General features: G+C 38.4%; 1 protein-coding gene across 1 annotated transcript in view; it reads left to right on the top strand.

Annotated features, from left to right (window-relative positions):
- LOC119658263 (runt-related transcription factor 1) overlaps window positions 1-16,065 on the top strand; it is a 129,878-nt gene that overhangs the window by 31,079 nt on the left and 82,734 nt on the right. Inside the window, exon 3 of the mRNA XM_038065555.1 lies at window positions 54-270. Coding sequence (XP_037921483.1) covers window positions 54-270 — 217 coding nt within the window. The remainder of the gene's footprint in view (window positions 1-53; window positions 271-16,065) is intronic.

Genomic DNA, 16,065 nt, shown 5'->3' with positions numbered 1-16,065 from the left:
ACTTCTAAGGTGACCAGTGAAGCGAAAAACGCTACAAATCTTATTATTTCCAGGTCTGTACAGTTTTACCGGGGCATTGGCGTTCGAATAAAACGCTCCCTGTGGCCTTCAAAGTTGTTGCTTTAGGCGAAGTGATGGATGGAACGATTGTTACAATAATGGCAGGCAACGACGAAAACTATTGTGGAGAACTTAGAAACTGTACAGCCGTGATGAAGAATCAAGTAGCCAAATTTAATGATTTGAGATTTGTAGGAAGAAGTGGACGAGGTAAGTGGATATCTTTAATTTTATAAGAAAAAGATGGTTATTTCTAAAGTAACGTTATACCAGGTACACTAATAATCTCGAAAATATTGTATTCATTGTCACGTATGTAATTGACTATGCTTATTGCTTTTTGCGTTTAAGGGTTTTTCTTAGAAAAAAAGACTTTTATAATAAATGCTTCATGGCGAGAGAGATTATCAGATTGACTGTCTACTTTTGTCCCAAAAGTCTGCCCCTGGGGAGAGCGCGGATGGAGTCCATAAAGAGATTTTGTTTTCTAGGAAGCTATTTAACTTGAGCAATGGTCGTAAATGTTCGGAATGCTCTTGGTAACCATCTCCAATATACGCGCCATTTCAAATGGCGCCCAACGTGGGCCCAAATGCTCGTTATTTTTCATGAACCTATTCCGTCGCTCGGAGTACACAGATGGCAACAGTGTCCCCACTTTGTTCCCGGCAAGATTCGTTGCGCATTTGATTTCATCTTCATTTTGACTTATACGCGTTTCCCCCCTTGTGTATGCTGTAAATTGTTATTCCCACTTACCCTGTAGAGTTTCCTTTGCTTTTCCTTCTATGGTGTACCTGAAAACCTTATCATTTTTGCGTTTGGTAGGTGATTACCTTCCCGAAGTTTTACAATTTAAAGGCTTTTTTTAGGCTATACGCTGAAAGGTGTTGCCGACCGAGCTGATGGGGAGTCTTCAATCCAATCCTTGTGCTCGACCATTTTGAAAACTTTTATATTCTTCCATTTTGGTCGGGAGGAAGCGGCAATTTGAATTTTTCATAAAACAAATAAAACCGTATTAAAATCAGTTGACTGACTGTCTGTTTGTCCGGTTACCTATCTGTCTGTCACATACACTTTTCTCAGAAGCGGCTGCACCAATTGACACGTAATTTGACAGAAAGGTTGGAACTATAAATCTCACCCCACACATGTGATGAATTATTTTGCTGAACGTTGAAGTTAAAGGGAAGTCCCCACACAATTAAAAGAGTTGTGCAATTTTTTTTCATCAAAGTCGCCGTTTTGTGTATCGTGTCTTTAATTTCTCTGGTAATCGCGTAAGTGAGATCATTTTTCCTTTTTTCTCAGGAAATCGCCAACACTTAATGCGCGTAGGGACAGCTCGTTCCTCACACTGTTTCATTGGCAGCTTGATTCGCAAAACGGCAATCAATGGCAATGTTGAGGTTTCATGGTCTGATAGGGAACGGTTTAGCAGTCAGTGACGGTGGTAAGATGTCGACGTCTTATAATAGTATAGTTGATTTGCGTTTTACTATTTCCACTATAAAATGTATGAAGACGAAACAATCTTTTCATGAACCACGTATTAACAAGTACAAGGTCTTGAGTGGTCGCAAAATCGGCTATACGGCCGCCACAGTCATTGCGGGCACCAAACCCTTCTCCCCCCTGGCACCTGTTGCCGTCTACCTCATCGATATTAATCTTAAGGTCGTCTGTAATAGCGATATAGTCATCAGCAGACATGTTACAGGCCTTCGTATCGAGAAGTTATCAGAATGCATCGTTCTCGGCATCCGGTCGACCTGTCTGTGGGACGTATGAGGTGGAGAAGTAAATCGTACTATCAGCTGATGTATTGGTAAGCTTCATCAACCCATCATCAAATCGTTCTATTTTTTTAATGGCATTACGGAAACCCTCAGAGATGGCAATGCCACTACCATCTTGAGTGAGTGCGCTACCAAAATATATAAGTTAATAGCCACTTCTACCGTGTCCGAGTTCTATGTCGGAGCTTTCGCCATCAGACCATCAGTTTCTTGTAGAGCGCAAATGTCAATGTGCCTTTTCGGAAGAGCTTTTGTCAGTTCCTCCGTTTCTTCAGTGAGGGTATCAATTGTTAGTGTGCAGTCACGGATTTATCTTGCTTAGACTAATTTACTTACGTCTTGGCGCTGTCCATAGGACCGGGGCCCTGGTTCAGACGGGATTTAGCATAGTGGAGTAACTCCCGCGATATTGTATTCATATCTTTTCCTAATTTCAGCATTTTATTTCTGTTTGACTAAGTATAGTAAAAGTACGTTGCTTCAAACCCTTCTCTTTATCTGAGCTTGGGACCAGCATACTATATAAATAACGTGGCGGAATTTGAATCTTAATTACTAATAATACGGTTATTTCCGAGGTCACAATGGAAAAGTAGATAAGTCGGCCTCTATTCAAATCCATTGTTGAAATAATTTTACATTTTCTGAAAGTTTTTCATTGTAAGTCAAATATTCAAGCGGTTGAGTAACTCTAATGGCAAATTTTTTCACATACCGCACATTTTTCACATAAACCTACCGAATTTGCCTAAAGCGGAAGTCGGCCTATTTGACTATTTCCAACGACCACTAAATTTGCAATTACCAAAAGTTTTAGTTTAGGAATTCATGGACTCCGTATCTCAAATGTATACCTATATTTTAAGAAAGGAGAATGCTCGGAAATAGCTATATAAATACATGTATATCAAACTTGATATTTATGGTAAATATTGAATGGCTCTCGCAAGTATCACTTCAATATGGTATATGTGAGTATGAATAGTGCTAGACCAAAAATACTACCGTTTGCTAATTAATGCATAGGAGCCCCTACTTCAGGAATGTTCAGAAAATTTTACAGTTAATTCTTTAATAATCACCAACCAATCTTAAAGTACTAAACAAATAACCAAAAAAGGTGGGAAAGAATTCAATCAATTGTATCCTCTTCCTTATTATCCGAAACTCGCGGTAGAAACTCGTCTCACAATTTCGATGTCGTCCTTTGACAAGGGCCCATCTTGATTGCTCGCCTTTTTTATCGTTTCGCCTGGACTATTTACAGTGAAAATTAAGAATTCTTCGCTCATCTAATTCAATCTGCTGCTGGTCCTTATTTATGTTGTCGTTCCTGTCGTATCGCTGATGTGGTGGCGTGACGATATAGTCCTTAAGGAATCCTTGTTTGGGGATTGTGTCTATAACGACAAGGCGAGACGCTGACGCCAACAGGACACTGCAAATGACTGATTATGAGTAGCGATGGTGATAACTTGATGGGGGAAAATACACCATAAAACGTTTCCATTTTTTTCGTCGACTTCCTTTCACAAGTTTTGAGTAGGCTTCAGTTGGGATGAGACTTTAAGGACTCGTAAACAGAGATTATGCTTTATTTTATTTGAATGCTCTTTAAGGGGATTGTTCAGTTAGCTTCTTTATGCAAGTGCTGATAAATGATGATATTTTCGGCGACGTTTGGAGATTTTCAAAAGGATTATAAGCGGAGACTTTTTAGGGTAAGGTTTTACGTCGGTCAAGAACTGTGATTTTTATGTTTGCACATTAATGACTCATAAGTTCATTATGAACGTTATTGACTAATAACTGAAATTAGTTAACATTGCTGCTATTCACAGAACTATACGGTTTTGATTGATTGGGTTTATCCAAGGTTCAATTATTTGTTGGATTTTTTTTGTTCATTCTAATGTATATTTATTTATGATAAATTTGGACAAAGTTCGGTTCTTTCTCAGAATTGAGAAACATTGTAGATATATGAGAAGGATTTATTCTCGAAAAAATAGTAACCAGGCAGCCAGTTTTTCGAAGCACTGCAGCCTATAGTATAGCTAAAGACATACAAATTTATATAAATTGATAATAAATTTTTTTGTTGTTTTCTCTGAAGAAGGGTCATGTAAGTAATATTTAATTTTGTTGGCTTCTAAACAAATTAAATTTAAGGTAGGTTACGCCTTTTAAGGTGAGCTATGCCTTTCAAGAAATAGTAAGCTCCGTGAAATGTGGAAACAGCACTATGTTTTAATATTCTATTCAAGATAATTTTCCAAATTCAAGACACCACACCAGCATATTCTCGGGGAACAGCATTTTAAGTTTATTAGATGAAATCTAAATTAGCTGATGGATTTTTTTTTACTTTTACTGTATTTAGACTGACCTTAAATTCAACATAATGAGTAGCAATAGAATGAAAAGTCTTTAAATGGATTTATACTGTGAAATAATAATAATCGTTGGCGCAATAATCCATTTGGATTAGACCCTTAAAGTGTGTTAGAGCACTTCATTCAAGCACGTAACGCTACAGTATAATGTATTGTAGGAGGCTATGTGGTCAGCATTACGTTCGCCCGAGATTATTACTCTGATTTGACTTAGGGACTCATTCACAGCTGAGTCGACTGGTATACGACATCCAGTTACGCTAACGAATCCCTCTGCCACCAGTGAGATTTGAACCGCGACCTTTCACTACGACAGCCTAGCGCTCTAATTACTTGAGCTATCTGCTTTACTTAACAGAAAAAGCGCTGTTAAAAGTCTACTTTAGCAGGCCAGCAACGGCATACCGCAAGTGCTAGTAGACCAGGCATTCATTACTGAAATGAATGAAATTGGAATTTAGAGTCTCTTTTATAACTAGTGTGTGCATATGAAACCGCAGTTTTTTGTGTGAAATAGAAACACTTTTTGGAAAGAAAAGCAAGCATTTAAAACATTTTTCATCTGCAGCCACACATTTTTCCCATCTTTTACCAATCCAAGAGCAACCCGTTCGTCAAGACAATTTTCGACCACCTCGTAATTTTTGGAGTGTCGATTCGTTCGTACAATACGTGACTTATTGCCGCTTCATTCAAGACCGTAACGGTAAACTACAGGGTCACTGTATCCTGTAGAAGGCAATGTGGTCAGCATTGCGCACGCCCGAGATTATCACCTTGATTTGACTCTGAATCGGCTGGTACCCGACATCAAATCACGATACCAATTCCACTTCCACCAGTGAGATTTGCAGTGTAACCTTCCATACGACAGCCTTGTGCTCTAACCACACAGCTAGCTGTCGTACCTTGATGGCGTAAAATCTTCCAGCGGTGAAGCAGAATACCTAATGTGTTCTTTCTGTTCCCATTTGTTTCGCAGTCAATTACCCACTTTCTCGAATTGTGATTTTTTTCCATCATCTGGAAACATCATACAATAGTTGGTCGATTGATCTTGAAAATATTTGCATTTTGTTGACTTAAAGGATCATCTTCGCTCGGAATTGCATCCTGTTCTGAGTCTTGAAACTTCTTCGGTGGCCGGTCATATTCGTCATTGCGAGCAATTCATTCATTTACAGTACAATTTGGATAGAGCGTAAGTCTACTAAAGTATTCGATGCGATGCTTCAGCAGAAAGCAGAAACTCAAAGGGGAAACCTATTTTAGAACGCCGAAAAATGAGTTATTTTTGTGATTTTGCGATTATAATACAGTAATGTAATTCTTTTCGAAATACATAAATATACTCTGGAAGTACATATAAGAATTTTTTATATAAAAAGCAAAGAATGACTGAGAAATACTCGTCGCGGTGTTGACGATGTTCTGTTGAAATACAATAATTAAATCATTCCATAATTGTCATGGCAGTGGGTATCGTTCAACCCATAATTATAAATTTTCATTTAAAAATACCAAGATGGAGGATGTTCAAACAAAATTTTTCAAAAAATTCTGATGATAGTCAACATGTGCAGGCATTAAATACCTCGGATCAATGCTATAAGCCATTACTACAACCTTGATGAAGTGGCATTTCATAACTGCCGTTCTTTATGATCGATGTATCAGCGGAAGTCTCAAATTTATCGCAGTGTCTTTCGCTCTGTCGCACTCTGCGGTTTTGAGTGCTGGCCGTCTATAAAAGACAATGAATGACGCCTCGCGGTAATGGCGAAGATGTTACATTAGACGAGTGGCATGACACATGATGTTTACATCCGAAAAGGGGATATCGGCGATAGATGTAGTCTTGCAGCGATCGTGGGAGAATTTTGAGATAGCTGTCTTAGATGGTATGGTCACGTAATTCACGCTAACGAGAATTCATTTGCCAAGATTGGTCTAAACATTGAAGTCGATAGGGAACGACTAAAAGGCTGGTCGAAACAGCGGCGGTTTTACACGGAATGTGACTTGAAAGCCTTGCAACTTCATCGAGTTCAGGCCTTTGATAAAGCAAAGTAGCGTAACCATTCAAGACGAGCTGACTCTTCTGAACGGGACAAAGGCTGAAGAAGAAATGAGGTGAAGATTGGTTGAGTGATACCTTAAAAAAGTAAAATATGGCATAACAAATGTGGTTCGAAAAAGACGCATGTTAAGTTTTTCTTAATGGGGAAAGCTAACTGATCATACCTAAAGCTAATGTTTACAACTACTCAAAGAAAATTCCGATTGTGACGAAATTTTCAGGAAATATTCTCACGTATTTATGAAAATGTAATAAAGGAAAATATTTTGTCTACAGTAGGTGGGGCTCTTATCCTTTCCTATTATCCCTCAAAAAAGTTGACTGACGATTTCGTCCAGAGCAGAGGCAACTCATTAGACGCTGTCTCACCTCTGCCCTGGAAGCAAAGTGCCGAAAGTGGCGACAGATGGTAATCGCTCCATTCCTTAACTAGGCCGAAGTGGATCTTTTGTTGAGGATACAGGGAGTCCAGAGTCCGCATTCACTTAATGACGGACTGGATTTGGGAATTAACTTACTCTTCCATCCAAATTTTTCAAAAGAGTTGACTGACGGTTTGGTACATGTTAATGTAAACCAAGCAAAGCAAAAGAAATTTAAATCAAACATCGTCGGCTTCATACCCATAAATTGGGTTTGCGATTCACATCAAAGCCAAATTTTTTAATGTCTGGCTGATAAATGTCCATGCGCTTTTCAATTGAAAAGGAAAGTCGGAGAAGTTAACGACAGTTTCTACCACAGTCTGAAAGAGGTTTCAATTCACTTCACATCAAATGATGTCAAAACTGTGCTTGATGACTTCAACGCAAGAGACCGTAACGAGAAAACATACAGATGAACAGCCGGTACAGACTCCGTGATGTATTTAATGATAATAGTCAACGCCTCATTAATACCACATGTAGCAGAAATCTAATCATAAAATCGACATACTTTCTACACAAAGAGATTTATAAAATAATCCGTTGCACAGAAGAAATAATTGGTTCGATGGGGATGCCAGAAAGCGCTGGACAAGGAAAAAGAACCATATCAGACAGTTCACTAAGCCGTGGCCTCGGCGACTCAAACACTCGGGGAGTACAAAGCTGATTTCTTCTTTTTCTTCATCTTTTATCTCGTTCACAACCGGGGTTGGCTCACCATAGTCGGTTTTGCCATTTGGTTCTATGAAATACCTGGTCAAGCCACGTGTTTCGGCAGGCCTTTTGGTCGTTTATCATCGACTTTGATGTGGGTAAATTCTCGGTAGCGCGGATTACGTGACCATACCATCCAGCACGCCTCTCTCGTAATTTTTCCACGATCGGTGCAACTCCATATCCATCGCGGATATCCTCATTTCGGATGACGAACAGTACAATTGAAATTAAGAGCGGAAAGCCCTAATTTTAACGAACTTAAGGGGGTCAGCCTGTGTTAAAGCCATTTTTTTTGGCTTTGTTTTGAAATTTTTTGTGAAGAATTGGATGAAGATACAAATACGAATTTTTCAACATAGATTTATTAATATCCTTAGCGTTCATGGCAATTTTTCCAGTCCGATCGCATAGTTCGTTACTGAAATACACCCATCTCAAAAAAAAGGTGTTTTTCTCCTGTCACGCTAGAGGGCGCTGCGATCATCTTAAACAAAAAGGTAAACAGACTTAACTACAGTCTGCAAACTAGGATTATTGAAAAATAGTAAAAGCAAAATTTGTGGTGCCTTGTTAAACTTTTTTTTTGTGAATTTTGGTGTTTATTCACGGCTTCTTCAATGAATAAAAAAAAAACTACAGATTGAATCGCATTTATCCTAGTTTGCGGACTGTAGAAATATGTTCTGAATAAGTCGTCAAAATTTCAAAGAATTTCGTTTGATAGATTTTGGGCTATGGTGGCAGCCGATTTTCAACATGCAGTTTCGAGAAAAACGCATTTAAAATGTGGAATGCGATTTTTAGCCATAAAACCTTAACTGACCGTTAATCTGTTATACCTAATCCATAAACCTTAAGTTTCTTTGAAAAACACATGTACAACCTTGGCTTCAATTCTTGTCCTTTTAGCGAAGTCATTCGAACGTCATTCGGACCGATAAATACGAGCTTTATTACGGCGATCGATATAAATCTCGCATATGACTTATCACGTGTTTAACATTATAATTTCCAAACGACTCCGAATATCGAAAAATCACTTTACCCAATATTCTACACTATATCTAGATACAATTGACGCCAAAAAAAAAATCGATTCCGCGAATCCGACACACTGGATGACCCCCTTAAGGCGCTTTGTAAATTTGCGTCCATGAGAGGTGAAATTACCTGTCAAAACTTAACAGGTAAGAACGGGGCTATAATGGATTTACAGCGCTTCAAGGTTTCCACCACTGTATGAAAATAGACATACTGTGTTAAGCATATAGACCTTAATTCGCCTTTCATTCGGCGCTCTGACTTTCGCTCAATCTTGACCTCTCGGTTCCGGATGGTAAAAACTTATGGAAATTGTGGTTATATTGTTTTGAGATTTCGAATTGTTTTGTATTCTTGAGTTATTTGATTCCAAAATTTGCGTATTTAGAATCCTTAAGCAATGTAGCGGCTTGGCCACTGTTATTCGAGAAATCTTAGCAAATATCCCAAAATAATTTTGAAAAATAAATGCCAACAATACTTCTGCAAGTCTTCTCGCTTTTCAACAAGTGAACTTTATAGTATTTTTTTCTGGTTCCGACAGGAAGAGCTTGATTTGTTCAGCAGCATTAAGGTTCTGCCATGCCATGCCATTATGAGAACCTTATTTTCAGTTTTTGGTAGCAGCATTAGCAAATGCTATTCAAACTTCAATTGCTTTTGTCTAATCTTAAATCATAGCAATACGAATGCAAAAGTGAACATCGGCCTAATGATAACAATATACATCTACACTATTACCTCTAGTCAAAGCCTTCTTCTAGAGGCAAGGTCCGCCTACGTAGCCCGTAAGCTGTGAAAGCTGATTTCAGCTAAATAATAGATCATAGTCTCCAGATAGCTGAGTGGTTAGAGGGCAAGGCTGTCGTACGGAAAGTCGTGGTTCGAATCTCACTGGTGGCAGTGGAATTTGTATCGTGATTTGACGTCAGATACCAGTCGACACAGCTGTGAATGAGTACCTGAGTCAAATGAGGGTAATAATCTCCGGAGTGCAATGCTGTGTACTCTGCCTCCTACAGTTTACTGTAATCCTGTAGTGTACCGTTACTATCTTGAATGAAGTGCCCTAATACACTTTAAGGCCTTGATTCAATTGGATTGTTGCCCTGACAATTATTTTATTATGAATAGCTCATGTTTATCGACACCATAAGTATCCTGCTTAAGTTGATAATAGGCATGCCAGGTTTCCAAATCGATAAAGAAAGGAGCAAATAACATCTGTAATCGGTTTCAGTCTCACTGTTCCCAGGATAGAAGTAACAAAGCTTCTGATGGGTTTTTTCTGTCCTCAACAAAAGCGTCAGTTTTTTCAATTGTAATAAAAGTAAACGCCTTTCCCAGGAGCGAGTGTTTAGCGCGCTAAAGTATACGGACAGTTACTACTTTATCCGTACCGTCCGCTATTAAGCGCATGGAGAGTTAGCAAATAACTGCTGCTCTCCGAGCCCACACTGTAATTTATTTCGAAGTCTTCTTTTTGTCATTTTAAGGTTTCGGGGAAAAGCAAAATCTACTAAAATCGGATTATTTTTTATCTGTCTGTCAAATGAAGGTCTCGATTAGTAATATACCAAACAGACTTGACAACGGTTGCCAAGTAGTGAAGTGAGGTGCTGAAAAGTACAAGTACAGTGGGACATTCTCAGACAATTCTCCACCGAAAATCTGAAAAAAGTTACATTGGTACCTGCCTTCGTAAAATCTGGGTTTCGAAATATATTTCATACTAATGACCGTTTAAATAAAGTTAATAATTAAATATTGCGAGGAAGCATAGGACATACAACATACAACTGGAACCCCCACCTTTCATGTCTGAAGCACTGAGCTTCCGGTTTCCTATTTGTTGGGAAGTTAGTGGCGATCCTGACGGCATCGATGATCTCGGCTCGACTGTAAAAATCTTTTCGGCAGTAAAAAGCACTTTGTCAAGGCGACCGACCAACGTTGCAGCAGTATTTCAAAGCATTTGATTTGACTGTTTGAATTAGAAACTGATCATTATCTCATTTATTCCGATATCCTTTATTACTTTTCGCATAGCGCGGTCGGAATCACCTGTAATTCGTCAAAGTGTTTTATCGATGATTTCTGAAGTTACTGTACTGGATACAAGATACATCTACTACTGCTCTGGTTTCTTGAAGACGTGTCGAAGTTGTGCAAACATTAATTCCCTCATAGCTATGGTAATAGAATTGTTGAATTCGCCATTCTACTGATACTGATACTGATGCACTCTTTATTAAAGAAGTATAAGAAAAAAATCTACCTGTTAACTTTTGTAAGCTATTGGTGTCACTGGTGATCTGATAAAATCGATATTAGGGCGAAAGTGTGTTTTAATGCATATCTTAAATAGAAATACAAGCAGCGTTACAAGCGTTCTGCGATATTTGTGGGTTGTATTCAAATGATTTCATTCATACTACGAAGAACCTTTGAAGCTCTTCAGTTTTGTCACAAAAAGAACGCGAGACCCATTCCAGTAATTTTTTTGAGCAGGTATATTCGACTGTGATCTTAATGCCACTTCTATATTTACTTGTTCACTGGATTTGAAGATATCGCCATTTTTTTGAAAGAAAAAATTTGAATTAAGCAGAATTTGAACGGCAATATGATGATTATTTTTACCCAAACAAATTTATCAATTACAACAGGTTATTCTTGCCTATCTTCTATTCTTTGGTTTCTTCACGGTTCTTGCCTAATTTTTATGTGAGCAAACCGAATATTGGTGAAATTGATCCCTCGTCGTTAATAAAGTTGAAATAAATTTCAAGAATTATTTGGGGTTAAACATTGGAGGAAGTCAAGGGAAACTGCAATTTGATACTAAGAAAAGAAAGAAAGCACAGGAACATAACTCCGAATCAGAAAGCGGAAGTTCACAACAAAAATAAAATGAGGAGTGAACTGTAAAAGAAGCTGCAAAGGACTCTGAAAATCATCCCTGGCGGCATACTCGAAATGATTCGTTTGTCGTCAGGATCACATCATTATTATTTTTCTCCGCAATTTTTTATCCGCATCTGGCATCGCTATTACCACCCTTGACGTTTGACACCCCATCGCCCTTTTCTCTGGGGTTTGAGGTTCATGTACGTAAGCTTGTATGTGCAAAGTAGACGTCCATGGTAACCTCCGGAGAAGCACCAGACTGGGAACCGGAATGAAAAATCACGACGTCTCATGATGCTTAATAAAAAACTCACAATGACAAGATGAGGGTGGTATGGAAAGTGTGAGGGTGTCAATTTTCTTTTCATTTTTGCTTTAACGTCTTAGTCCGCATATTTTGCTACTGAAGTTATCTACTGAGCAGGGTTGTCGAATAAGTTATATTATAGATGCTCTATGTAAATTATACAATTACTTCAGAACTTACCCAGTCTATAGGTGAAACAATAACAGTATTATGTATGCCCATATGTGTATATTCCTGGAATATAATAAAACTAGTAGTGAAGCCCATGTATTCAGGTATGAAAGGTGTTGTGTATTTCTTTTATAAAAAAAAACTTGAGTGGACATTTGCCCCATTAGTACCTAGCACGTAATATATACATATATTATTTCAGAATATCCACTTTCGAATGATATTGACATTCAAAGTCTTGAAATTGCAAAAATGTTACACCTTTGACTTTGTTAGTAATAATGAGATTTCCACGAAACTTGGCAGGATCATACTCTATACTATAGTCTATATTGCTGTGCGTGGTGCTAGGATGCACTTAAGGGGGTTCTGCTGCCAATTACTGAAAATTATGGTAATATACTATTACTAACTTTATTTGAACAGATATCGGTATGGAGGGTATTTCAAAACCTAGGCACCATTTCGTGGCAGCCTTTTGATTTTTTTTCAGACTTTTCGGTTGGGTAGTTTCTGAGAATGGGTCCGTTAAAGAAATGATAACTTTCAACCTCCCACACTCTCCACCTTCCAAACAAATGTCAAAATTAAGCCCAGTTTCGAAAAGTACTTATCGAGACCTTTCATTTGAAAAGAATACACTCCCCTTTTGCATGTATGGAGACCCCCCTTAAATTCGAAGTAAAAGGATGTAACTCACTGTATGCGTGATCGTTCACAGTTTCCACCTTTTCACCAAATTTGGTGTGAATCGCTATATCTATCTTCGAGATCTGTTTACATAATTTTTTGATAGAAAATAATTTAGAATCGAGAACTTTGAACCTTCTTACATTGGCAGTTTTCAGTTTTTGGTTCGGCATTTATTATGCATAATGTGGAGGGGAGGTTTGGCTGACCGGACCCAATCTTGATCTTTTGGTTTTCATTCAACTTTCTCAATTGACTGTTATTTCATTGTGGCTGTATATTTTCGTGGCTTTCATTCAGAGATAACTCTTAAGTAAAATAAAACCTTATCCAAATCTGGCCATCTATTTGGGAAATTCAGCTGTTCGTAATGACCGAATCTATTGCCACGAAATCGCAATGTTTCAAGCGATTGAATTAGATGAAATAATTAGACGTTTTTTCTTTTACGCTAGTATCTTTGTTTTAATTCACATGTATGTATGTGGCTTTCTTCAGTGCTACACGTCTGCTACTACAGAAGAGCAGTTACTCAGGAGGAAATCATCAAAACTATTCAAGAGTTAAGCATCAACAAAGGACTCGGTCCTGACTTAATCCCTCCTTTTTGTTGTGTTGATCAATTGCTAACTCCTCTGTACATGATTTTTAATAGATCCCTTTCTTGTTGTGCCTTTCTGTTTTCTTGGAAATGCTCACATCTCACACCTATCCATAAAAGTAGTAATAAGCAATCAGTCGACTGAGCTATTCTGTCAGCAACCCACAAATTCTTTGAGAATTTGGTTTATGATAAACCCACTACTATCATCGATCCGCCTCTCAATGAACAACAACATGGGTGAAAGGACAGGCCGACTACTACTAACTCCGACGTCCTTTGCGAAATGGAATAGAGGTGTCAACTTGATGTGATCTATACGGATTTTAGCAAAGCTTTTGATAGAATCGATCATCAAATTCTAAAAGACAAATTGGGCAATTTTGGAATGTTTGGGTCACTTCCTAATTGGCTCCAGTCTCACCTTCTAAATCGTACTCATTTCGTTAGATACCAAGGTCGGATATCTAAAAGTATATCTTCTGGGGTGCCACAGGCGAGTCATTTAGGCCCTCTTCTCATTTATGGCCTATCACGGGTATTATCAGACATCCCTCATATATTTTATGTAGATGATTTAACATTTTAGCGTGCCATGCAAACGTATTCTGATGTAACATTTATCCATTCCAAACTCCTATCTCTTGAGCAGTGAAGCAATCAGGACAATCTACAATTCAGTATCAATAAGTGCCAGGTGATAAGCTTTTCCCGTAAGAACACAATTGCAACTAAACCTTAAACCAAGGCGCACTAGGCATACAACTATACTTAAAGAATACAAACACCAAACTGGCTATGGTTATAACGAACCCATAAGTAGGTGCTGTTGACTTTTAACTCACTAAGTGTCCATTACTCTATAATTTTCCTTCAAGTATAAGATAACCGTCCGAATAGCTCAGTGGTTAGAGCACTGGGTTATATATAATACGGAAGGCCGCGGTTCAAATCTCGCTGGTGGCAGTGAGATTTGTATCGTGACTGACGTCGAATACCAGTCGACTCAGCTGTGAATGAGTACCTGAGTCAAATCAGGGTAATAATCTCGGGCGAGCGCAATGCTGACAACACTGCCTCCTACAGTGTACTGTAGTCTACCGTAACGGTTTTGAATGAAGTGCTCTAACACACTTCAAGGCCCTGATCCAATATGGATTGTTGCGCCAATGATTATTATTATAAGATAACAAAGGCCCTTTTGACACCCTAGTCCACGTAAACGAACCCAACATAGTCCTTTTCGCCTAAACGAAAACAAAGCACGAAAACAGCGCAGTAAATAACAATTTGATTCTAAATAATTTACCGACATGTATTTTGTATATTTTTTTACTAGCACTTAGTTTATGTATAATGCATTGTTTGGTAAATAAATAAATAAATAAATTTAGACATTTAGACATTGTTTACTGATACTGGCGTACTTTTGAAAGTTCCAACTTCTTACTGTTCTCCTATGAATGAATCATGAATTTCGAGAATCGAAATGAATGGATTATGCATTTATATAATTGAATCGTTCTGGGGAGAAAAATTGAAGCTACCCTAAATATAATAGTAACGATTTCACAATTGTTTACAGGATCACGAAATAACTTGTAGGGGGTGGTCTTCTGATGGTTCCATGAGGGATCAATCATTCCCAATGGACGAAGTAGGAAATTATCTTTAAGATTCCGGAAAAGACCACTCATCTTGAGAGTGGCATCTGGGGGTATTCGCGTTCTTCCAGCTGCCACAAAGATAATAGCTCCAATCATCCTGGAATACTTGAAGAAACACTCTGAAAGCTTGATCGATATAGAGCAAACTGGGTTTTGCTCTGGATCCTATTGTACCGACCGTATTAATACTTTTCGGATCATTGTAAAATGGTGTGCAGAGTTTATATTACCATTCGACCTACTCTTTATCGATTTCGATAACGCTTTCGACAAGGTGAGTAGGAAGTGTATTTCGAAAATTTTTCGCTGGAAAACATTCTGAAGATGCTATTAGATATTATCAAAGCGGCATGTGTATTCACGTTTCATGTTCACTTCAACATAGGTCATCCATAATCTCATAATCTCTTTTCCGTATTGTTATTTTGTTCCTATTTGATTTTCAGTGAACTTGAACTTCAATTACATTTTCATGACATTTAATGCTGTCCAAGGATGAGTTTTGAGAAGCGCAAAACCAAATACAAACTGCTATGACAAACTACTATACTATGATGCGCAACAAATTCGGGAATCACTCTAGCAGTGCAACATATGATGGCCCAATTGCTATCAGTCAGGGTTGCATCTTACCGGCGATCTTTTTCTTCTTGCTATCGGTGGCGTTCTTCATACTGCCTTTATTGAGGACCTGGAGGAGTTCAGTGGGCAACATCATTTTTTTTCAAACATATTGACTATACTGACGACATCTGTTTTTTTCCCACCGACTCACGGAACTTGGCCCAAGTAGCCTTAGAGTGGAGGAGGGGTGCCAGATCCAGGCTGAAGATAAATACTAACAAAGCCAAGGTTCACGGCTTGATTGGTCATTGCCTCTTTTCATTTGTGTTAGTGGGCAGAACATTGAATAATTTATATGCCTAATTTGGATTGTCTCTCCCGACTGTGATACGAGACTTAATCTCACCCGACTTATTAACATCGGCAAATCAATGCCAATATCACGTTAAGGGTCTTCCGCGCCAATGTTTTCTCTGGGAAATTTGACGCTTTTATCAGCTCGTGTCCGTGTCGTGTCATTGGAGTATTCTGGTACAAATGAAAAACTTGGCCGGCGTCCGGGGCAGATACCTGTAGACGTGTTGATCAGAAAGCGGAGTTAACAATGGACAGGCTGCATACAAAAAGTGGC

Source organism: Hermetia illucens, chromosome 5, assembly GCF_905115235.1.
Source record: "Hermetia illucens chromosome 5, iHerIll2.2.curated.20191125, whole genome shotgun sequence".
Lineage (NCBI taxonomy): Eukaryota > Metazoa > Arthropoda > Insecta > Diptera > Stratiomyidae > Hermetia > Hermetia illucens.
The sequence above is the reverse complement of the archived record's forward strand: the minus strand, read 5'-3'. Positions and strand labels throughout refer to the sequence as shown.